Source organism: Oncorhynchus mykiss, chromosome 5 (genome assembly GCF_057628025.1).
Source record: "Oncorhynchus mykiss isolate SJ-2025 chromosome 5, ASM5762802v1, whole genome shotgun sequence".
Taxonomy (NCBI): domain Eukaryota; kingdom Metazoa; phylum Chordata; class Actinopteri; order Salmoniformes; family Salmonidae; genus Oncorhynchus; species Oncorhynchus mykiss.
This window is the reverse complement of record NC_143026.1, coordinates 69,775,427-69,801,196: the sequence shown is the minus strand read 5'-3', so window position 1 is coordinate 69,801,196 and position 25,770 is coordinate 69,775,427. Positions and strand designations below refer to the sequence as shown.

Sequence of the window (25,770 nt, the reverse complement as noted above, 5' to 3'; positions counted from 1 at the left end):
TGCTACGTTTACTTCCTTAAGTCCTCTCTGAATGAAGCGCTCCCTGTGCTCGCCCACGGCACTATGTGGGCACTGCTCCATTGTTGTGCATCAAGAGCCATGTCGCGTCGGGTCGAGGCCAAGGTGGAATTTATAACTGATGGAATTTCACACCCAAGTGAGCGCTGGGCCTGGTGAGCACTCACATTTACAACCAATGCCCCGGCGGCTCTGCCGAGACTCCTGAATGGCAAAGTCATTTGTCTCTGTGAAGGGCAAAGAGAGAAAGCGAGGGAACTATCTTTTTTTCTTCTCCTTTAAAAACAGAATAATACTTTATGTTTACGCACACCCCCTCACACCACAACCCATGTTTTCCAAAGCCCTTAGAATCGTAATTGGAATTAAAGAGAGGAAAAGGTACGCAGCCCATTTCCAATTAGTATTTTCTCTGCTCAGGAGACGCTCAGGGGGATCAATAGGATATTAAGTTTGTGTACATAGAAATAAGGCACACAATTACTTCCAGCCATTAGCAACACTAAACATGTGGAGAAATGTCGACCTCCGATGGCTGCCTGACCTGTGTTCTGTGACAATCATTTGCCAGTTTTCAAGCTTTACTGAAGTGCATTGGTACAGTTTGCTTCTATTGAGCAAAATAGTATTTGGCCCTGACAAACAGTAGCGATCAACACAATTAGGCTCATGTGGAGTTCTGCTAACAGGTCTGGCTTCCTCTCAGCAGTGGCTATAAACTTCTTAAGACCATCTTTCCAAACATAGTGATCATTTGTGGTCAAGCTGCAGAGTAACATCTGTTATCACTGACTGGCTCTCTGATACCTGCTCTCAGGCTAAAGTTGCACAGCCCTCTAGCATCTCACAACCCTCCAGCATCTCACAACCCTCACAACATTAGCCACAGTCCCCTCTTATCACCCCCGGAACCCTCAAATCTCCCCAAGCCTGGGGCTATCCTATGGAGACCAAAGCAAGAGCCATTATGTATTAGGTCATGCTTGTTTTTACAGACCGTGATATATGTATATATAATTCAAAGAGTGTGCTGAATAATCCATGCTCTTACTTAATGATTCATGTGCGGGGCTGAGAGTGAGGGGGACGTTTTTGTGGGTTGACTTGGGTACCAGTGATACCCCCTCCTCCATACCGGCCAAGGTGTCAATCCATCCTCTTCTCCATTGTGCTTGGCGTCTCTCTATCACTTATTCATCCAATGGACGCCCTGAAGAATCAAAATGCATTCCTCTGTGTGACCACTGGAATATATACATTTATCATCATCTAGGTAAATATAATCTGCTATATGGAATGTAATCATCTATATTGAATAAGAGACAAAGCAAGTGAAGACAGGCTTGACCTGTATGTGGTAAAGTATGGTGTGTAACTACGTGGTGAGGTCCAGGGGTCCATTGTGAAGGCAGAACAGATCCAGGGATAGGGGGACTTTTTCTGTGTTTCTGGTGAATACCAGCGCTCCATTCAGCAGGTAACCATGTTGATGGTAATGAAACCTGCCTGCTCTCTTTAGAAATGAGAGGCAGGGCCTGGTGTTTGGACAGCCCATCATGTAGTTGATAACGAGGGGAACATTGTGCTACATGAACAAAGGCTGATGCTGTGCCAGAGCCCCCTGTCTCCCCGTCCCCCACGCAGAACAGAACAGAACAGAGCAGGCAGGAATAGAAATGAGCGTGACTCGCAGCAGGTGGAGGCAGATCAGCATTTTAAAAGAGCTTTTTGTCCAGCAGCACCAGTATTCATCCAAACGATTTTATTAGCCTGAATGCAATTCTTCCTAATTTCCCATACAGCCTGGTCCTTTCACATAGAGGAAATAGCAGGCAGATTTGATTTATGGTGCATTAAGCTGGGCAGTCTATCATGAACATCATGTAGATTGTGAAAACATACCTCCAGCAGAATACCTCCAAATGGATCTGGAGGTCATTGTAGCATCTTTAGTGGGGAAAACTGCACATGGAATTGAATTTGCTGCATTACAAAGAGCCTGTTCTTACACAACATGAGTTAGAGCAGCCTCACGAGCACACACATCACATCATTTCCAATGGGCCACAATGTCCCTTTTTAACAATGATAAATATATATATATATACTGTATGTTCCTTATTACACCTGTGTGTAGTAGTCACTGAATGTTTTATCCACTTTATCCTGTTTTCTGGGTGATTATCCCTTGAATGAATGCTGAATGCTAATTTACAGCACATACTTGTGAAGTGTGTTTAGTGACCAATTCATTCTGACAGCGGGGCGCCCCTGTGCTGCCCTGTTGTCCGAATATGCATGCATCTAACCTGTGTGTGTTTCATCTCCAGCTCAACAGAATCCAGAGAAGGTGAAGAAGCTAGTTGTCCTTACAGCCCGTGTACACCCTGGGGAGTCGCCTGCATCCTTCATCTGCCAAGGTAGGTCTCTGTCTCCAACCTGGTGCTCTATACACATCCCTAATACTCATGTGTGCACACGGACACACAGCCCAGGTGGAGCATCTCACCAGCAGTTTATCAAGTTCTCGTAGAATTACAGGGAAAAAAGTGGCAAAGGAGCAGATTATTCAAAAAGAGCCTTGGCTTCCACTCATACCTCTCTTAACATGTCTGGCATTTGTCAGGCTGTTATTAAGATTAGCTCTCACCTGAAGAGCCTCTTATTTTGTCGACAAGTAACTGAACTCCTGGAGAGTTTCTCTCCTCAAAATCAAGGACATCTGAACTGTGAAGAAAGAGTGAGTTACAGTTAATGAGATGACGGTTGAAGAGGTTTTACATAAAGCATGGACACAAGACTAACTTCTTAGAACAAAAGGTGCCATCTAGAACCTAAAAGGGTTCTTTGGCTGTTCCCATAAGAGAACTCTGAAGAACCATTTTTGGCTCCAGGTAGAACCCTTTTGGTTCTAGGTAGAACCTTTTTGGGTTCCATGTAGAACCCTTTCAATAGATGATTATACATTGAACCCTGAAGGGTTCTACCTGGAACCAAAAGTGGTTCTACCTGGAATCAAAAAGGGTTATCCTATGGGGACAGCCAAATAATCCTTTTGGAACCCTTTTTTCTAAGAGTGTATGTAAGAGTATTATACTAGCCTGTTTGTAGCTTGGGTTTTGGGGACATGGGTTAGGCTTAGGGTCAGGGTTAGGGTTGAAGTCTGGGCTTAACTGGTCTTTACAGTTTGAGCTAATATCATAGTTTAAGTTAAAGCTTGTCCTTGGATCTTCTTTACTTTTCCATTGACAATACAGCACAGGAAACCGTTAAAAGCTCCCAGTCTGTGGAGTAGTGTTTGGTCACCCCAGAGCCCTGAGAGCAGACAGCCCATGTAGCTCAATGTGACTTTAAGCTCCACAAAGGACCAGCCCCAGCTCCGACACGCAGATGTGCATGAAGTAATCTCAGGAAGTCTGAGTAATTAGATGGCACACTCTGTGGCCTGTACCTGTGTCCCATGCTCCATCTCTCCTCCTGCCTGCCACATTGACTCAATTAGAGAGCTTGTTATGCCTCCATTAATGGTAACGAGCAGGACAGAGTGGGGCGGGCGGCTGTAGTGGGATGGGGAGGGAGGGCTACAGGCTGGCTGTCGGCCCTCTTTGCTTCTTATTTACCTGTCAATTATCCTGCTTCAGTCTAGGGCTGTGGATGGCTTTCAGTAGCCGGTATGTATCTATCTCTCTCTGTCTCTCTCTTTCCAACTCTCTCACTCTCGCTGTCTCATCTGTGGCAGATAGCATTATCTCCCTCACTCAGTGGCTGAGGCCCTGTGGGCTAATTAGGTCCGCTGTCTGTTTTTATCCCACTGTCAGCTCCATTCCATTTCTATCGATTGTGGACGGATGTCTCAGATTTCCCCTCAGATTTATATAATGCCCTCTTTTTGTCCTTTTCTTTTTGTTACTCAAAACTCAATTAACTGGGGCCTTGAGTTTTCCTTTAAAGTCCATTTTACTGGGAGTGTGTGCGGGGGGGTGTGTGTGTGCGTGGTTGTCCATGCTTGCTTCTGGGTGTGAGTGAGAGAGAATAGCTTTGAGCATGATGCTTTCCAGTTATAGAGTGAAATAACCCTGACAGTCTCTCTTGTGTATCTCCATGTTTTATTGTTTAGGAGTGATTGACTTCCTAGTCAGCCAGCACCCTGTGGCCCAAACCTTGCGTGACCATGTCATCTTTAAGATTGTACCCATGCTCAACCCTGACGGCGTCTACTTAGGCAACTACAGGTAAGCTCTACTATCAATATATAAAATCACCCGTTTCTTCATGGACTAAAAGAGCTGTTCAGTTGTTTTATGACATTTACTGCTGTAGTAATTTCCATCATGTTGCTTGAGGTCTACCTCTGAAAAGTTGTACATTTGATGGATTCCGATAGAGATATCTGACTAGGCTGCATCACGTTGCTAGAGCTAAGGAGAGATGATGTGTTTGGTAATGCCCACTGTGTAGGTCTCCTACCAGAGGATTGATATATTCTGCTGTTACAGATATGAATTAAACCAAAGGCCATGTGTGGGTATATCTGGATGGGCAACCGCACCATCTCTGGAATACGACCTGCTGGCTTTCCGATTTTGCCGATCTCTTTTCTCCTCTGTTGACAGTTCAGATCATTGCAATAGCTGCAGTAGTCAATTCCCCCTCTTATTCTCCAGTGCTTGTTGTCAATCAAATCGTGTGTGTAAAGCCAGACACACACACATTTACCAGTGGGGGATGTGTTAGAGTATTTGTGTCACAGACATATAAACCCACATCCACTCTCCCCTTACTCGTCTACATATATTTATTCCTTTCTATACCTATTTCTTGTGTGAGACACATCTTGCCTGTGCCATCTTGCCTGTTCTTGCCATGCGGTGTCTCATACACTCTGCTGAGCGTGTTTTCACAGGGTTTAGTTGTAGTGCTGCTGTTTCTGAGGCCATACGTTCCAGCCTCTGTTTAGCACTGAGGCACAGGCTCCATGGGCATCATTTCCACCTCCCTCTCCATAATTGCCTTTTACTTAATGGGTTGGACATAAGGAATACAAATGTGCTGAGACTCTGGTGCTGCCAATAAAAGTGTTTGTGGCTGCCATCTAGTGGTCGCTTCCCTGCGCTGCACCCAGTCTGTCAATGGTACATCACATCTGCTCTGATGATGACAGGGGTTAAAAACATCTTGTTGCTGATTGTTGACCCTTAAAGGTTGTTTTCATCAACTCTGGAAAATGATGCGGTCGGCCTGGCTGAATGGTGATAAGCTCCATATTAATATGAAGTGAATAAGAGTGTCTCTCTCTGCCCCTCCCAGTGAGGCCTGATTGGCCTTTCTGTGGGCTCAGCAGCACACTGCATCTGGAGGGCGATCGAACAGATGCATGCAGGGATCAGAATCAATCAGTGCTGACCACAGATTAGTATTTCAGGCATGCCTGCTTACACATTGGCATTGACACGCAGACACAGGCCCCCATGAAAGTCATGGATACTGAGCAGCAGCAGCTCAATAGCCCAGCTACCTTCCTTCCACAGCCACTCTGGAATAGACGAGAGTTACTTTATTTTTCCAGAAGGAACTTCAGTTGTGGCATGTCAGATAAGATAAAGATGTATAGTAAACATATACACGACATGACCAAAAGTATGTGGATACCAGCTCATCGAACATCTCATTCCAAATTCACGGGCATTGCAATGGCGTTAGTCCCCCCTTTGCTGTCATAACAGCCTCCACTCGTCTGGGAAGGCTTTCCACTAGATGTTGGAACATTGCTGGGACTTGCTTCCATTCAGCCAAAAGAGCATTAGTGAGGTCGGGCACTGATGTTGGGCGATTAGGCCTGGCTCGCAGTCGGCGCTCCAATTCATCCCAACGGTGTTCGATGGGGATGAGGTCAGGACTCTGTGCCGGCCAGTCAAGTTCTTCCACACTGATCTCGGCAAACCATTTCTTTAGTGACCTCGCTTTGTGCACAGGGGCATTGTCATGCCGAAAGAGAAAAGGGCCTTCCCCAAACTGTTCCCACAAAGTTGGAAGCACAGAAGCGTCTAGAATATCATTGTATGCTGTAGCGTAAAAATGTCCTTTCACTGGAACTAAGGGGTCTAGCCCAAACCATGATAAACAGCAACAGACCATTATTCTTCCTCCACCAAACTTTACAGTTGGCACTATGCATTTGGACAGGTAACGTCTCCTGGCATCTGCCAAACCCAGATTCGTCCGTCGGACTGCCAGATGGTGAAGCGTGATTCATCACTCCAGAGAACGTGTTTCCACTGCTCCAGAGTCCAATGGCAGCGAGCTTTACACCACTTCAACCGACGCTTGGCTTTGAGCATGGTGATCTTAGGCTTGTGTGCGGCTGCTCGGCCATGGAAACCCCTTTCATGAAGCTCCCGACGAACAGTTCTTTCGCTGACGTTGCTTCCAGAGGCAGTTTGGAACTCGGTAGTGAGTGTTGCAACCGAGGACAGACGATTTTTATGCACTACACACTTCAGCACTCTGCGGTCCAATTCTGTGAGCTTGTGTGGTCTACCACTTCGCTGCTGAGCCGTTGTTGCTTCTAGAAGCTTCCAATTCACCTTAACAGCACTTACAGTTGACCGGGGCAGCTCTAGCAGGGCAAACATTTGACTAACTGACTTGATGGAAAGTTGGCATCGTATAAACGGTGCCACGTTGAAAGTCACTGAGCTCTCTCTAGAATATTCTGACTCGTAAGGGAGCCAAACCAGGCAACTACACTAAATGTTAAGACAGGCTCAATAAAACATCTGCAACCTGCAACCTCTGACTAGATGTACTGGCTTTAGCTGCTCTTTGACTGCAGTATAATTACTTTCTAGTGAAATACATTGGATCTTAGATCTCCGATAGGTAAGCTAAAGCTAATTGATTGTTCATATAAAATAAAGATCTGTGTTTCTTGGGAAGGTTTGATTGTTGATTTAATTGATTAGATATAAACACATACAGCCACAGCATCAGTAGTAATGTTAGGTATCTGCAAATGTTCAACTCACGTGTGTGTGTGTGTGTTCATTCCCAGGTGTTCTCTGATGGGCTTTGACCTTAACCGTCACTGGCAGGAGCCATCCCCCTGGGCCCACCCCACCCTCCACGCCGTCAAGCAGCTCATCGTCCAGCTCAGTCAAGACCCAGTGAGTCCCAATCTCCAGCCCGCGACCAACACCTGTATTACACACTTCGTACTGTAGTTACTGTGTGGGCTGTCTATTCCTCACCCTGCAGCACAAAACATGCAACACAGTATCAGAGTCAAGAATATGCATACATTCCACAGATACTAGCTAAATAAAACACCTGAGTTGAGGTTTGAACACTGTTCTGAATCTAAACTCTGTTTCCAGTTGACTTAGTTCAGAAGGTTATGCACTCATGTGGTTGAGAACTATAGAAAGGTGTGCTGTAGGATTGATACTCAGCAGCTCTCTGCAAAGTGTAGGTCTCTGTGACATTAGATTGTACTGAGGGGCCAGTGTCTGTAGTGTACTCTATATTCAGCTTGTACTTTCTTTGTTAGAGGATCGGGCCCTTGTGTTTTTTTGCCTTCGTGTTAATTATAAGTGGAAACGCAGGTTGTTAGATTACTGAAGGTCAGAGTCTGTCCTGGGAATCGTCTGCCCTTTCTTACACTTTCTAATCCTGATAAGACCAGGGTGTTCTGCTGAGCAAAGGGGCACGGCTCTCAGCTTAACCTTTTCCCCCAGCGCTGACATGCTGATCGATGGGCTCCTTCACGGCAGAGTGATCCACTCATGTCCCTCACACTTCTGCAAACTACACACTCCCATCCAAACACACACCACACATAGGTACTCTCGCTCTCTCACTCTCTTACACACACACACACACACACACACACACACACACACACACACACACACACACACACACACACACACACACACACACACACACACACACACACACACACACACACACACACACACACACACACTTGCATTCAGTGTCATACTCACACGCATACATTGTTTTCCCTCACAGTCCCACTCTAATGCACTCCAACTCCCATAGAGAACATGCACATGTAGGTTAGTGCAGAACCAAGGTCTGAGGGAGAGAACCTCTGTCTGCCTGCCCACATGTGTAATTATGATTCCACTGGCTGATCCAGTGGCTGGAAGGAGAACTCTTGTTAAGCTCTCCACCTCTCCACCACCTCACAGTCTCTGAACCCCCCAGCACCCTCAGCACTACATTCACCCATACAGTGCAATCCCAAGCAGGGCCATGTCCCCACATGTCATCAGCCCCACTCTCTCCATCCCATCCTCTGGCCTGGCTGTGGCCGACTGGCCCTGTCAGAGGAGAGACCTGGGCCGCCTCTCTCCAGCTAATCACATCAGACACAGCACTCAGATTTGGGGCTCCCAGATGCCAATCCCAGTGCCAGCTCTATGGCCAGGGGCCTGGCCCTCCATCCACTGCTGTCTCACACTGTGCACATCCACTAATGAGGTTACAAGGTCACGGTCTGAGGACAACAGGAGGAGATCAGTGCCGGGCTAGCATGTTACTCTTTATTTGTCCGCTTCCCTCTAGCTGGCAGATGGTTGCAGACACAGAGGATTTCAAGCTGTCAACGGCCATTTGACTCTTGAAGAATGTCAAACCAAAGCCATTTCTCTAGCTTTAGGAAAGGGCTCAGTGACAGTCAGACTGCAACAACATTTATTTAATCCCTTTTAGTAATATACACGTTTAGTTTTTTTATCTTTGAAAATCTGTGATTGAATCTGTCTTTCATTCGAGAAAGATCCCTCCTTTTTGATAATCTCTAAAAATCCATCTAAGCCTGATTGACAAAGATTTATTTTCATTAATTACAGATTTTAATTGCTTTTTAAAATACCTCAAAGCAGTCTAACACCTTATGTCCTTATTATAGCGCTGAATCCATCTGAATTTTAGGACATTGGAACATAATCTGTTCCCAAGCTCCTTGGTGTTTGTTTTAAAAAAGGAAGAGTGAAGAAACAAATGAACTCATCTCCCACCTAAAGCAATGCTTTTCCAGACCATTTATCAAAGGAAAATAAGATTTATTTTTGATTGGCTGATTACTCAGAACATTCATCATAGTGAACGTATCCTCAGCAATCTGACAGCGCCATTTTGGATAATTTGTTAAGGCTGACATAAGGGCCAGTATTGCCATGGTTCATTTCTGACCTTTTTAATATTAGAAAATTAATTTTCTATCTGAAACAAATGTATTAGGTGCGGTCATACCGGTTAGATGAATATTGCACCTTGAAAATCCCCCCTCCTCCTCCTGGCTGTACTTTCTCTCTTTTCCTTTATTTCTGTGGGGAGCCATTGTCTGCTGTATTCAGGGCGCTTGAGGAAACGGCTCTTTCTGTCTGTCTGTCTGTTGAGATGTCCTCTGGTGTCATCGGCCCATTTCTTATCCATTTCTGAGATTTACGGGCAATTTGTCTCCATCATTACTCCCCCTTTTCAATTCCTCAACCACTTCTCCTCCAGTTTGAGGCAGAACTGTCTGGCTCTCACAGGCAAAAAACAAGAAAATGACACCGCGGAGGAACCCATTTGGGGTGTCTTTCTGGTGTGTGCAGTTTGTACTCAAGATGCTTTGGTGACACAATGGGAGCATAGATCCACCAAACAGACCCAGGGTGTGTGAATTGTTGGGAGGTTGGTAGATGGAATAACAGACTGTGACTGTGGCCAGCTCTTTGACTGACGTTGGTTCAATTACTTGAATTCCATTTAGTGCGTTTTTTGTGCCCAACGCGCTGTTTCTCTAGAGAGAAATAATCTCATTCACGAGAGAAATCGGAGAAATCAAGTCAATAATTATGTGGGACGCTGGGCTGAAGGGAGTTATAGTTTTCAACCTAGTTCAGGGCAGAAAGTGGTATTTAACTATAATGACCATAATCCATTGCACCAGTTTTTTCCAGCTCAAAGACGATCAGAGAGGAAGAGGCGAAACAAGATGTTTAACTCTTGCCAAAATCTGTCCAAAATAACACAATGCGTTTCTATGGATTTATTTTGGAGCTAACCTTGTCGCCTTGCCTTCCAGTGTTTGAGACAACGACTCTCATTGTTAGGGCATAGACATTAGCATCTTGTCATTATATACAGATCTCTGGACGGATACACTTCATGTTAGGTTAGATACACACAGACTGGATAGACCGCACGAGAGAGGAATGTACACAACACATCTAGGAGAAGGACAGAGACAGTTTGTGAAATTATACCTTATCTACTTTGAATAACTAGTAAAATAATTTTTTAGTCAGACAGCTCTGCAGCATACTTAGGCAGGCAAGCTAAATAGGATGACTAAAGACAGTAAAGTATGGCGTGGCTGGTTGACTGCTACTGCTTGAGCAGAGATGAGATGATTACTTTATATAATAAAGTAATCAAATAAAAACTAAGTAATATACACAACTGAAATATTTTATTATTTCATAGTCATTTCCTATTTTTCTGTTGATGTCTACCCAATGTGCACCTGACAGAGACAATGGAATATTTTCAATTAAAAATCTCAAAAATAATTGTAACATCATTATTTCATAATGCATTTCATGTATTAAAAAAAAGAAGAAGAATAGAAACCGAAATCGAAAACCGTGATTATTTATTGATACTCGAACCGAACCGACCTCATAAAGCTCTAATCTCTCAGCACTATTCCAGACAGATGCAGCTGCTTATGAAGCGCTAACAGCCACAGAGTGCTGTCTGAGTGCCCGTTTAGCTTGATTACATGTCACCTCTGTGTTAAAAAGGGCCAAATATGTCCATCAATTAGTCTGTGGCAGAGAGAGAATGAGGGGCTTACGGGCTTGAACACTACCGCGTCTGCTTTCTCTCTCTGCAGCACATCTGGACTCACCCACCGCTCCGACCACACTGCATCACTCATTTCTCTGCTCTCTCTCTGCAGCACATCTGGACTCACCCACCGCTCCGACCACACTGCATCACTCATTTCTCTGCTCTCTCTCTGCAGCACATCTGGACTCACCCACCGCTCCGACCACACTGCATCACTCATTTCTCTGCTCTCTCTCTGCAGCACATCTGGACTCACCCACCGCTCCGACCACACTGCATCACTCATTTCTCTGCTCTCTCTCTGCAGCACATCTGGACTCACCCACCGCTCCGACCACACTGCATCACTAATTTCTCTGCTCTCTCTCTGCAGCACATCTGGACCCACCCACCGCTCCGACCACACTGCATGAATCATTTCTCTGCTCTCTCTCTGCAGCACATCTGGACTCACCCACCGCTCCGACCACACTGCATCACTCATTTCTCTGCCCTCTCTCTGCAGCACATCTGGACTCACCCACCGCTCCGACCACACTGCATCACTCATTTCTCTGCTCTCTCTGCAGCACATCTGGACTCACCCACCGCTCCGACCACACTGCATCACTCATTTCTCTGCTCTCTCTCTGCAGCACATCTGGACTCACCCACCGCTCCGACCACACTGCATCACTCATTTCTCTGCTCTCTCTCTGCAGCACATCTGGACTCACCCACCGCTCCGACCACACTGCATCACTCATTTCTCTGCTCTCTCTCTGCAGCACATCTGGACTCACCCACCGCTCCGACCACACTGCATCACTCATTTCTCTGCTCTCTCTCTGCAGCACATCTGGACCCACCCATCGCTCCGACCACACTGCATCACTCATTTCTCTGCACTCTCTCTGCAGCACATCTGGACTCACCCACCGCTCCGACCACACTGCATCACTCATTTCTCTGCTCTCTCTCTGCAGCACATCTGGACTCACCCACCGCTCCGACCACACTGCATCACTCATTTCTCTGCTCTCTCTCTGCAGCACATCTGGACTCACCCACCGCTCCGACCACACTGCATCACTCATTTCTCTGCTCTCTCTCTGCAGCACATCTGGACTCACCCACCGCTCCGACCACACTGCATCACTCATTTCTCTGCTCTCTCTCTGCAGCACATCTGGACTCACCCACCGCTCCGACCACACTGCATCACTCATTTCTCTGCTCTCTCTCTGCAGCACATCTGGACTCACCCACCGCTCCGACCACACTGCATCACTCATTTCTCTGCTCTCTCTCTGCAGCACATCTGGACTCACCCACCGCTCCGACCACACTGCATCACTCATTTCTCTGCTCTCTCTCTGCAGCACATCTGGACTCACCCACCGCTCCGACCACACTGCATCACTCATTTCTCTGCTCTCTCTCTGCAGCACATCTGGACTCACCCATCGCTCCGACCACACTGCATCACTCATTTCTCTGCTCTCTCTCTGCAGCACATCTGGACTCACCCACCGCTCCGACCACACTGCATCACTCATTTCTCTGCTCTCCAGTCATACAGACACACTTATAGACTTTATCAAATTAAATCAAGGTTTATTTGTCACGTATACAGATTTACAGGTGTTATAGCAGGTGCAGCGAAATGCTTATGTAACTAGCTCAGACAGTGCAGTAGTATGTCTCACAAATACAATACAAATGCAGAAAAAAATAGAAATTACAGAACGAGTCCAATTAACAATCCTGAGTAGATATATTACAGTGATCATGTGTCAGAATTCAAAATATAAATAAGTGCTGTGTATAGACAATAGGTAAATTATTCTGCATTTATAAACACTACTTGCCCTGGATGATGGAGTACCATCTTAGCATGTTCAGCTATATGGTAATAATGTTAACAGAGAGCAAAAGTTAGCAAATGCTAAATGCTTTGTGAGAGAATCAGCTAGTCTGTAATCCTGCTTAAATCAGCAGCATTTTTTCTGTGTTAAGATAAGCGAACCGTTTATGGCCCTTATAGGCCTAGACTAATTAATATGCAGCAGATAAGTACTTGTCGGACAAAATTCATTTGACCTTCCGATTTAAACTAAACTGCAGCAACACCAGTTCAGATGAAGTTGAGCCCGAGTCCTTCTATTGAGTTGTAGGGAGCTTCTGCCGGAACAATCCGTTCTCTGCATCTTTCTCTGAGAGGTTTAATTTGTAATACCTCTACACTCAGATTGTCTTTTGACTTTCATTCTCTACATTTCTTAATTGTCTCTAATTGCTTAATTACAATTTCATATGAACAATTCTCTAGGTCAAGGTGGGTTGTTAATGAAACAATCCATCACTGCTTCAGCCTCACAGTCCTGTCTGCCTGTGATTGACAGCGCATTAGGAGGCTGTTATGCTGGCTCTCAGTTGACATTGTGGGCTGGATTGCACTTCACTGTATCACTGTACTTCCATTGTCCTTGACATTTTAGGGGGAATCACCATAGTGACGTTTTGTTTGGAGACTAAGAGATTCTGTTGGAGATTCACTTTGGCTTCCCAGATTGAATCTTTTATATAATTCCAGAGAAAACTTCTGGAGCACGGCCATTTAAGTGACCCAACGCTGTGCGACCATTTCATTTAGATTCTTAATTACATTGTTAACAGAAGAAAAAAAAGCGAGTGAGCCAATCCAAGTCCATCGTTGCAGGACCTCTGCGCCAGATCAAATTGCACCATTACATACAGTACCCCATCATTCGAGCTGTGCTTTAACAAGGGGTGGTTCCCAACTACCTCCTCCCCTTTAGCTTGGCGAGCGCTGCCGATTAGAGGGCTTTCTGCCTCTATTAGACCCTGGGAACTCCTTCAACTGCGTGATGGAGCTGCCTTAATGGCGGCTGCGTTTTGCTTTCTTTTTCTATTTTTTTGTTGTTGTTTCCCCTTCTTCCGCTTGGGCTCCATCCATCAGGCTGCCAGAGCCTGCTGCCGGCCCACTCCCAGCCACAATATTTCACAGCTAGCCATCAGAGCAGCTGACAGCACCGCGCTTGCCAGGAAATTGCTTTGGCTGTGAGCAGAATTTCAAGCATCGCGTCGCCCTCTCCACCCTCCACCCTCCTCTTCTCCCTCTCCATCCCTCCCCACTCCCTGACGACCCCCGGGAACTGAGGTGCGCTCTGGAATGTGTAACAAGAGTAGGAGAGATAGGGAGGGGAAGGAGGCTGTGCTGAGCTGGGCTGGAGAGTGAGGGGTCAAGGGGAATGAGAGTGAGAGAGGGCCCATTACACCTGATTCGCTGTGTCCAGGGCTAGAGAGAGAGCAAGAGCAAGCCTGAGCTTTATACACTGGCCACAGTAGCATGTGATTGGCCTTGAATCCTATTCTACAATTCAACTGGATAAAATGTAACTGAACTGTTATTCCCCACTGTGTCACCCCTGCTATGCAGCCTTGTCAACTGATAGAGATTTTCAGAAGACTGTCCCTAGAGAGAATGCCTATCACCGTATTGCACTGTTAATGCCAAACTTTTGAAATAAAGCTTGGATTAATGATTTAGGGAGTGTGTTATTTTTGTAAAAATGTTTATTAGGGGGTAGATCAGCTTTAACAAAGCAAAAACAGTTTTTTAGAAATGTTTGCTAAATGTATTAAAGATTAAAACAGAAATACCTTATTTACATAAGTGTTCAGACCCTTTGCTATGAGACTCGAAATTGAGCTCAGGTGCATCCTGTTTCCTTTGATCATCCTTGAGATGTTTCTATAACTTGATTGGAGACCACCTGCGGTAAATTCAATTGATTGGACATGATTTGGAAAGGCACACACCTGTCTATATAAGAAGTGACTAAGAACCCGATGGTCACTGACAGAGCTCCAGAGTTCTTCAATGGAGATGGGAGAGAGAGCCTTCCAGAAGGACAACCATCTCTGCAGCATTCCACCAATCAGACCATTATGGTAGATTGGCCAGATGGCAGCCAATCCTCAGTAAAAGGCACATGGCAGCCCACTTGGAGTTTGCCAAAAGGCACCTAAAGGACTATCAGATCATGAGAAACAAGATTATTTGGTCTGATGAACCAAGATTGAACTCTTTGGCCTGAATGCCAAGTGTCACATCTGGAGGAAACCTGACACCATCCCTATGTTGAAGCATGGTGGTGGCAGCGGCATCATGCTGTGGGGATGTTTTTCAGCGGCAGGGACTGGGAGACTAGTCAGGATTGAGGGAAAGATGAATGGCACAAAGTACAGAGAGATCCTTGATGAAAACCTGCTCCAGAGCACTGAGGACCTCAGAGTGAGGGGAAGGTTCACCTTCCAACAGGACAACGGCCCTAAGCACACAGCCAAGACAACGCAGGAGTGGCTTCAGGACAAGTCTCTGTGGCCCAGTGGCCCAGCCAGAGCCCAGACTTGAACCCGATAGAACATCTCTGGAGAGATCTGAAATGGATTTAATCCATTTTGGAACGAGGCTGTTAATGTAACAAAATGTGGAAAACGTCAAGGCATCTGAATACTTTCCGAATGCACTGTATGTCCTATTTGCTGTGTTTTTATCCCTACTGTGTTGAGAACTTTTGTGTCCCAGTTCCTTTTAAACTCATCAAAAAAAGAAACGTCTTCTCACTGTCAACTGCGTTTATTTTCAGCAAACTTAACATGTGTAAATATTTGTATGAACATAACAAGATTCAACAACTGAGACATAAACTGAACAAGTTTCACAGACATGTGACTAACATAAATTGAATAATGTGTCCCTGAACAAAGGGGGCGTCAAAATCAAAAGTAACAGTTAGTATCTGGTGTGGCCACCAGCTTCATTAAGTACTGCAGTGCATCTCCTCCTCATGGACTGCACCAGATTTGCCAGTTCTTGCTGTGAGATGTTACCCCACTCTTCCACCAAGACACCTGCAAGTTCCCAGACATTTCTGGGGGGAATGGCCCTAGCCCTCACCCTCCGATCCAACAGGTCCCAGACGTGCTCAATGGGATTGAGATCCAGGCTCTTCGCTGGCCATGGCAGAACACTGACATTCCTGTCTTGCAGGAAATCATGCACAGAACGAGCAGTATGGCTGGTGGCATTGTCATGCTGGAGGGTCATGTCAGGATGAGCCTGCAAGAAGGGTAGCACATGAGCGAGGAGGATGTATTCCCTGTATCGCCCAGCGTTGAGATTGCCTGCAATGATAGCAAGCTCAGTCCGATGATGCTGTGGCACACTGCCTCACACCATGACGGACCCTCCACCTCTGGAGCGGGATCGATTTGGAGTACAGGCCTCGGAGTAATACTCATTCCTTCGACAAGAAACGCGAATCCGACCATCACCCCTGGTGAGACAAAACCGTGACTCATCAGTGAAGAGCACTTTCTGCCAGTCCTGTCTGGTCCAGTGACAGTGGGTTTGTGCCCATAGGCAACGTTGTTGATGGTGATGTCTGGTGAGGACCTGCCTTACAACAAATCTACAAGCCTTCAGTCCAGCCTCGCTCAGCCTATTGTGGACAATCTGAGCACTGATGGAGGGATTGTACGTTCCTGGTGTAACTCGGGCAGTTGTTGTTGCCATACTGTACCTGTCCCGCAGGTGTGATGTTCGGATGTACCGATCCTGTGCAGGTGTTGTTACACGTGGTCTGCCACTGCGAGGATGATCAGCTGTCCTTCCAGTCTCCCTGTAGTGCTGTGTTAGGCGTCTCACAGGACAGACATTGCAATTTATTGCCCTGGCCACATCTGCAGTCCTCATGCCTCCTTGCAGCATGCCTAAGGCACGTTCACGCAGATGAGCAGGGACCCTGGGCATCTTTCTTTTTGTGTATTTCAGAGTCAGTAGAAAGGCCTCTTTAGTGTCCTAAGTTTTCAGAACTGTGACCTTAAATGCCTACCATCTGTAAGCTGTTAGTGTCTTAACGATCGTTCCACAGGTGCATGTTCATTAATTGTTTATGGTTCATTGAACAAGCATGGGAAACAGTGTTTAAACCTTTTACAATGAAGATCTGTGAAGTTATTTGTATTTTTTCCGAATTGTCTTTGAAAGACAGGGTCCTGAAAAAGGGAAGTTTCTTTTAAAAAGGGAGTTTATTTTAAGATGTATTATTTATCTAATTAACCTTTCTTCTAATGCTGTCTTATCTATTTATGAAATACTATAAATAGAAAGTTGAATATGAATTATTTTACAACATTCTCTATCTTGAATGGTATAGTGTAGTTGTAGTTTACTTCTTTATCAATTGTTGTATTTTATTTTTTACAGTGCCTTGCGAAAGTATTCGGCCCCCTTGAACTTTGCGACCTTTTGCCACATTTCAGGCTTCAAACATAAAGATATAAAACTGTATTTTTTTGTGAAGAATCAACAACAAGTGGGACACAATCATGAAGTGGAACGACATTTATTGGATATTTCAAACTTTTTTAACAAATCAAAAACTGAAAAATTGGGCGTGCAAAATTATTCAGCCCCTTTACTTTCAGTGCAGCAAACTCTCTCCAGAAGTTCAGTGAGGATATCTGAATGATCCAATGTTGACCTAAATGACTAATGATGATACATACAATCCACCTGTGTGTAATGTGGAAGAAGGTGCTCTGGTCAGATGAAACCAAAATTGAACTTTTTGGCAACAATGCAAAATGTTATGTTTGGCGTAAAAGCAACACAGCTGAACACACCATCCCCACTGTCAAACATGGTGGTGGCAGCATCATGGTTTGGGCCTGCTTTTCTTCAGCAGGGACAGGGAAGATGGTTAAAATTGATGGGAAGATGGATGGAGCCAAATACAGGACCATTTTGGAAGAAAACCGGATGGAGTCTGCAAAAGACCTGAGACTGGGACAGAGATTTGTCTTCCAACAAGACAATGATCCAAAACATAAAGCAAAATATACAATGGAATGATTAAAAAATAAACATATCCAGGTGTTAGAATGGCCAAGTCAAAGTCCAGACCTGAATCCAATCGAGAATCTGTGGAAAGAACTGAAAACTGCTGTTCACAAATGCTCTCCATCCAACCTCACTGAGCTCGAGCTGTTTTGCAAGGAGGAATGGGAAAAAAATTCAGTCTCTCGATGTGCAAAACTGATAGAGACATACCCCAAGCGACTTACAGCTGTAATCGCAGCAAAAGGTGGCGCTACAAAGTATTAACTTAAGGGGGCTGAATAATTTTGCACGCCCAATTTTTCCGTTTTTGATTTGTTAAAAAAGTTAGAAATATCCAATAAATGTCATTCCACTTCATGATTGTGTCCCACTTGTTGTTGATTCTTCACAAAAAAATACAGTTTTATATCTTTATGTTTGAAGCCTGAAATGTGGCAAAAGGTCGCAAAGTTCAAGGGGGCCGAATACTTTCGCAAGGCACTGTATATATATTGTGTTATTACAATCCCTATCATTCATAGTATTGGGTGTTCCATTATTCTAATCCTCTATGGGAAATGTGTAATATTTAGAATAGCCATGTAGTCTTGGTGTCTCTGTACATTTGGTTATCAATATACAGTTTATCGACTACAAGAGCTACACGTTTCTCTTTTAATCTATTCTCCTTGAAGAGTGGTTACAGAACTTTGCACAGTTCTGCAATTTCCTTCGGGATCATATCATTCATGCCACTGGGTCTTTTACCCAGACTTTTAACCATTATTTTATCATTGAAGGATGCAAATTTGGGATGCATATTTCTGTCTGAAAAGGTGTACCCGTTCGAGTTGGATTTTATCGAAGGCATCGCCTGAAATTCTTTCACCACACTTTCAGGACTTCGCCCGCGTTTTCTTTTGATACCAGTACCAGATTTTCTCTCATAGATCTAGTCTGTATGTCAAACAGTGGTGACCTGCCATTCAGGGCAGGTGGGGCATTAGCTCAGTATTCTGTCAGTCATAGGGATTTGCGCAATCGCCAAGCTTCAGTCCTTCAGTAAATGGTAGACATCCAAAATTTCAGCCCTATGAGATAGTTATATTACAAGTGCCCTTCCAAGAAGGCTCAAGGTCATTGGCCACAGAAATCACGTTATATGTACAGTAGTTTTGATTGGACTGATCATTTCAACATCTTACTTTCACAATCTTAGCTAGCAGTCATCATTATGAATCCTGTCTACTGGCAAATAGTTTTTAATCCTTGTCATATGAAGATAAATAATGAAGAGAAAATATAGATAAAACGTATCGGTGCTCATCGGCCATTGGACATAAACATTACACAAGTTGTAAATCGCAAAATCGCAAATTCAACAATGAGTTGTTTGGAAGGAATCGGTGACAGTGGCTAACCACAAGCATTGCAACTGGGAAGTCAGACTGGGAAAATACGTTTTGAACGGTCATACAACTCGGAATTGTAAATCTTTTTCTTTGATGACAAAATTTGCCAAGGACGGACTGCCGTGCACAACAAGGTCCAAAAATGTTTTATATGCTGCTGCATAAATTATGTAATATGCCAGGGAGATATGTTCAGCCATATCAGCTGTGTGTGTGTGTGTGTGTGTGTGCGTGTGTGTGTGTGTACCTTGTAACCTAGGATGGGTCCGAAATGCCCCTGTGCACAAAGTGAGGTCCATACAGAAATGGTTTGTCGAAATTTGTGTGGAAGAACTTGACTGGCCCGCACAGTCCTGACCTCAACTCCATTGAACACCTTTGGGATGAATTGGAGCGCTGACTGCGAGCCAGGCATAATCGCCCAACATCAGTGCCCAACCTCACTAATGCTCTTGTGGCTGAATGGAAGCAAGTCCCCGCAGCAATGTTCCAACATCTAGTGGAAAGCCAGAAGAGTGGAGGCTATTATAGCAGGAAAGGGGGGACAAACTCCATATTAATGCCCATGATTTTGGATGAGCAGGTGTCCCCATACATCTTGTCATGTAGTGTATGTGTGTGCGTGTGTGTGTGACAGCTGGTTCTCATAGTGTTTTCCTCTCAGCTCCTCAGCCTGCTGTGTGGGAAGCAGTGTAGCTACAGTAACTGATAGTCTGAATAAAGCCTGATTGTGTGTGGGCTACTGTATTGTAGTGCAGCTGTATCTGGAAGGCTCTCCCCAGCAAGTCTCCACATCTCATCTGTGTGGGGCCACCAAGCCAGTCTCCTGGGCTCTCCTCTCCTCAGCTCTGTCCCTGGGCTCTACAGGGAATAAAATATGACTAGTATCATCATTCTTCCCTCCCTCTCTCTCTCACTGTCGCTGTGGGAGGTTTGCTAGCTCTTCTGTGATTCTCCTCTGGTGCTCTGCCACCTCGGAGAGTCATCTTTCACTAGGAAGATGCCCTCCACAGCCAAACAAGGCATTTGTGTGACACAGCTTGGTTGTTGTTGTTCCCAATGTTTTTGTAGAATACATGACGTGGGCATTTGAAAAATATGTAGCCAAGGAGTCTTAGTCAAATCAAGATCTTTACATTTTGATAGAAATGGCAATGGCTATGAAATGTGTAAATTGTGTATATTCGGCAGGTTTGTGACACCCCTGCCCTGTGCCCCTTTCTCTCTCTGTGTGTGTGGTGTGTGTGTGGTGTGTGTGGTGTGTGTGGTGTGTGTGTGTGTGTGTGTGTGTGTGTGTGTGTGTGTGTGTGTGTGTGTGTGTGTGTGTGTGTGTGTGTGTGTGTGTGTGTGTGTGTGTCATGTATTCATAAGGTAGGGCTGGAGTTCTACATTGATGTTCATGCCCACTCCACCATGATGAATGGCTTCATGTACGGGAACGTGTTTGAGGAGGAGGAGAGAGTCCAGAGACAAGCCGTGTTCCCTCGCCTGCTCTGCCAAAACGCCCCAGACTTCTCCTTTGTAAGTCCATCACATCAACTGTACCAGGGACAACTTTAGGGCCCAGAGTTGTCCCTGGTCAGGCCATATCAATCCTGACCATACTCATCTCACATATGTTCCACAGGAAATACACCCCACATATTAGCAGGTGCTAGTTGGCTATGCTACAGTAGTTACTGTATCACCCACAGGGTTAACTGAGATCTATCGTACAGCTGGGTGTGGAAGCTATATTTTAAAATTCTGTGTTCCCTTTCACCTCTCAGCCACATTGACCTTCAGCGCTCAGCCAATGTGACATTTTGTATCAGTGCCAGTTACATATAGCCAGAAGAATAACCTTTTTTTGTGCAGTGACACATTCACAGCTCTCATAGAACTTTCTTCACCAGTACACAAGGAAAGTCTTTCAACAGCCAAAATGACTTTAGCCAACCAGCATACATAAAGAATGTCACAGATTGTCCACCACTTATTTATTTTGCTGGCTCAATAAAGAGCTAACCTTTTGTTGTGAGTGTATACAGACGTGTGTGCCTGCATGTGTAAAATAAAATGTTATTTGTCACATGCTTCGTAAACAACAGGTGTAGACTAACAGTGAAATGCTTACTGATGGGCCCTTCCCAACAATACAGAGAGAAAAAAGATAAATAATATAAAAATAATAACACAATGAATTAATACATAATGAGTAACGATAATTTGGCCATATACATCGGGCACCAGTACCGAGGCGATGTGCAGGGGTACGAGGTAATTGAGGTAGATATGTACAAATATAGTCCCCATAATGACAAAGCAAAAACAGTTATTTAGAAATGTTTGCTGATTTTCAAAAAAAATGTAAAATTTAAATTATATTTACATAAGTATTCAGACCCTTTACTCAGTACTTTGTTGAAGCACCTTTGGCAGTGATTACAGCATAGATTATTCTTGTGTATGACACTACAAGCTTGGCACACCTGTGTTTGGGGAGTTTCTCCCATTCTTCTCTGCAGATCCTCTCAAGCTCTGTCAGGTTGGATGGTGAGCGTTGTTGCACAGCTATTTTCAGGTCTCTCCAGAGATGTTCTATCGGGTTCAAGTCCGGGCTCTGGCTGGGCCACACAAGGACATTCAGAGACTTGTTCTGAAACACCTGCGTTGTCTTGGCCATGTGCCTAGGGTCGTTGTCCTGTTGGAAGGTGAACCTTCACCCCAGTCTGAATACCTGAGCGCTCTTAGCAGGTTTTAATCAAGGATCTCTCTGTACTTTGCTCCGTTCATCATTCCCTCGATCCAGTCCCTGCCGCTAAAAATCCTCCCCACAGCATTATGCTGCCACCACCATGCTTCACCATAGGGATGTTATTGGCCAGGTAAGCAGTGCCTGGTTTCCTCCAGACGTGACGCTTGGTATTCATGCCAAAGAGTTCAATCTTGGTTTCATCAGACCAGAGAATCTTGTTTCTCATGGTCTGAGAGTCTTTAGGTGCCTTTTGGCAAACTCCAAGTGGGCTGTAATTTGTATTTTACTGAGGAGTGGCTTCCATCTTTCCGCTCTACCATAAAGGCCTGATTAGTGGAGTGCTGCAGAGATGGATATCCTTCTGGAAGGTTCTCCCATCTCCACAGAGGAACTCTGGAGCTCTGTCAGAGTGACCATCAGGTTCTTTGTCATCTCCCTGACCAAGGCCCTTCTCCCCCGATGGCTTAGTTTGGCTGGGCAGCCAGTTCTAGGAAGAGTCTTGGTGGTTACAAATGTAATCTTGGGGACCTTCAATGCTGCTGACATTTTTTGGTTCCCTTTCCCAGATCTGAGCCTCAATTTGTATTTTTTTTGCTTTGTCATTATGGGGTATTGTATGTAGATTGAGGATTTTTCTTTATTTAATCCATTTTAGAATAAGTTAACGTAACAAAATGTGGGAAACGGGGGTCTGAAGGGGTCTGAATACTTTCCGAATGCACTGTATTCTGTCCATACCATCTTTATATGTATACATGACACATTCAGATATTTCCTATGAGTGTATTGTTGTTTTTCTGCTTGGTATCACTGCACTGTTGGGGCTGGAAACACAAGCATTTCGTTGCACCTGCAATAACATCTGCAAATATGTGTACACGACCAATAAACTTAATTAATTTGCCCAGCCTTTCAAAGCATTTCATGGCCACAGATGTTTATTTTTATTTTTTTTATTTCACCTTTATTTAATTAACCAGGTAGGCAAGTTGAGAACAAGTTCTCATTTACAATTGCGACCTGGCCAAGATAAAGCAAAGCAGTTCGACACATACAACGACACAGAGTTAAACATGGAGTAAAACAAATATACAGTCAATAATACAGTAGAAAAATAAGTCTATATACAATGTGAGCAAATGAGGTGAGATACGGGAGGTAAGGGCAAAAAAAACCACACAAAAAAGGCCATGGTGGCAAAGTAAATACAATACAGCAAGTAAAACACTGGAATGGTAGATTTGCAGTGGAAGAATGTGCAAGGTAGAGATAGGAATAGTGGGGTGCAAAGGAGCAAAATAAATAAATACAGTAGGGGGAGAGGTAGTTGTTTGGGCTAAATTATAGATGGGCTATGTAGAGGTGCAGTAATCTGTGAGCTGCTCTGATAGCTGGTGCTTAAAGCTAGTGAGGGAGATAAGTGTTTCCAGTTTCAGAGATTTTTGTAGTTCGTTCCAGTCATTGGCAGCAGAGAACTGGAAGGAGGCGGCCAAAGGAAGAATTGGTTTTGGGGGTGACCAGAGAGATATACCTGCTGGAGCGCGTGCTACAGCGAGTTGAGATAAGGGGGCACTTTACCTAGCAGGGTCTTGTAGATGACCTGGAGCCAGTGGGTTTGGCGACGAGTATGAAGCGAGGGCCAGCCAACGAGAGCGTACAGGTCACAGTGGTGGGTAGTATATGGGGCTTTGGTGCTACGATGTGAGATGTGAGTGCTACGGGGCGATAGTAATTTAAACAGGTTACCTTGGGCACAGGGACTATGGTGGTCTGCTTGAAACATGTAGATATTACAGACTAGGTCAGGGAGAGGTTGAAAATATCATGAAGACACTTGCCAGCTAGTTAGCGCATGCGCTGAGTACGCATCCTGGTAATCCGCCTGGCCCCATAGCCTTGTGAATGTTAACCTGTTTAAAGGTCTTTCTCACATTGGCTACGGAGATCGAGATCAGAGTCATCCGGAACAGCTGGTAATCTCATGCACGGTTCAGTGTTGATTGCTTCGAAGCAAGCATAGAAGGAATTTAGCTCGTCTGGTAGGCTCACAACACTGGGGAGCTTGTGGCTGGGTTTCCCTTTGTAATCTATGATAGTTTGCAAGCCCTGCCAAATCTGACGAGTTTCAGAGTATTAGGACTCAATCTTAGTCCTGTATTGACGTTTTGACTGTTTGATGGCTTGTCAGAGGTCGTAGGGGGATTTATTATAAGCGTCCGGATTAGTGTCCCGGTCCTTGAAAGCAGCAGTAGCTTTATCCTTTAGCTCAGTGCGGATGTTGCCTGGAATCCATGGCTTCTGGTTGGGATATGTGAGGACGGTCACTGTGAGGACGACGTCGTTGAAGCACTTATTAAATTAATGAAGCCGGTGACTGTGGTAAACTCCTCAATGTCATCGGTTGAATCCCAGAACATATTCCAGTCTGTGCTAGCAAAACAGTCCTGTAGTCTGCTTCATCTGACCGCTTCCATGTTAAGTGCGTCACTGGTTCCTTCTTTTTGAGTTTTTACTTGTAAGTAGTAATCAGAAGGATAGAGTTATGGTCAGATTTGCCAAATGGAGGGCAAGGGAGAGCTTTGTATGCGTCTCTGTGTGTGGAGTAAAGGTGATCTAAAGGTGAGCTCAAGCATCGGTGCTTGTGCACTGCTCCTGTACTCCACCTCCTTTCCAACTGCTCCACTAAAACCCGCTCCAAATTCGCTCCATTCATTAAAATCACAATGTAAATACCCATCTATTTTTGTGACTACCTGGACCTACCAATAGGTATTGATTATTGAAACGAAACCATATGATTTGAATGAAAAGTATTTTAGTAAACAACATGAAAGGTTGACCGTTTGAAGGCTACATGTGGTATTAAACAGCATATAAACACTCTAAATAGGTCAAGAGCCAGACAGGTAGCCTAAGAAATGAAAATGAATTATTTAGACTATTAGCCTATTACCTCAAGGTTATAGCCTACAAATAAACACACTGAGTATACCAAACATTAAGAACACCTTCGATTCACCTTCGATTCATTCATAGGTGTGCCGGGCACCTACTATCACCCTATTCAAAGCCACTTAAATATTTATCTTGCCCATTCATTCTCTGAATGGTACACATTACACAATCCATGTCTCAATTGTCTTCAAGGCTTAAAAATCCTTCTTTAACCTGTCTCCTCCCCTTCATCTACACTGACTGAAGTCGATTTAAGGAGTGACATCAATAAGGGATCATAGCTTTCCCCTGGATTCACCCGGTCAGTCCATGTCATGGAAAGAGCATGTCTCCTTAATGTTTTGTATACTCAGTGTTAATTGTAAAACATTTGCGAGTGCGACACACTAGGCTGGCAGGAACATTAAGCACTCAGCATTTAAACAACATTTTGTTGTATTCAATTAGTATAGTCTATAAATTGTGCATATAGGCTGTGAATTGAATGAAAAATGCCTAGTTAGGCTCAGTCTACAATGCCTTTGAATTCACTTTTGGAATCAGTAGTTTGTCTAAAGTCTGGCTTTAGGCTCATGCGATGGTGCCTGGAGAGCAGGCCACCAGCGGAGAATACAGTCTCCGCTCTTGCAGAGCCACTGGGAATGCTAAACACCCATCCGGCCACTCTTGCCAGGCTGGGTAGGGATGCGGAGATGTTTTTACATTTTTCTATAGGTAGTTCTAAAAGTTTTTAGGCAAAATAACCCTAGCAAAACGTAAAGCTCCTTGAAAGAAGTAAAATGTCAGGCCCATTGGGCCAAAATCAATGTGGGCGAGAAGGCTGACGCTCCAGCCTTTGGGAAACTCACCAGTCAAATTGGGCATGCTCTGCTCCTCATCTGCTCTGC

The 25,770-nt window shown here is 44.7% G+C and overlaps 1 protein-coding gene across 2 annotated transcripts in view; it reads left to right on the top strand.

Moving 5' to 3' along the window:
* agbl4 (AGBL carboxypeptidase 4) overlaps nt 1-25,770 on the top strand; it is a 408,538-nt gene that overhangs the window by 360,608 nt on the left and 22,160 nt on the right. For both annotated transcript variants that reach the window (XM_021604030.3, XM_090235706.1), the window contains 4 exons: nt 2,349-2,438; nt 4,136-4,250; nt 7,070-7,181; nt 20,563-20,712. In XM_021604030.3, coding sequence (XP_021459705.2) covers nt 2,349-2,438; nt 4,136-4,250; nt 7,070-7,181; nt 20,563-20,712 — 467 coding nt within the window. The remainder of the gene's footprint in view (nt 1-2,348; nt 2,439-4,135; nt 4,251-7,069; nt 7,182-20,562; nt 20,713-25,770) is intronic.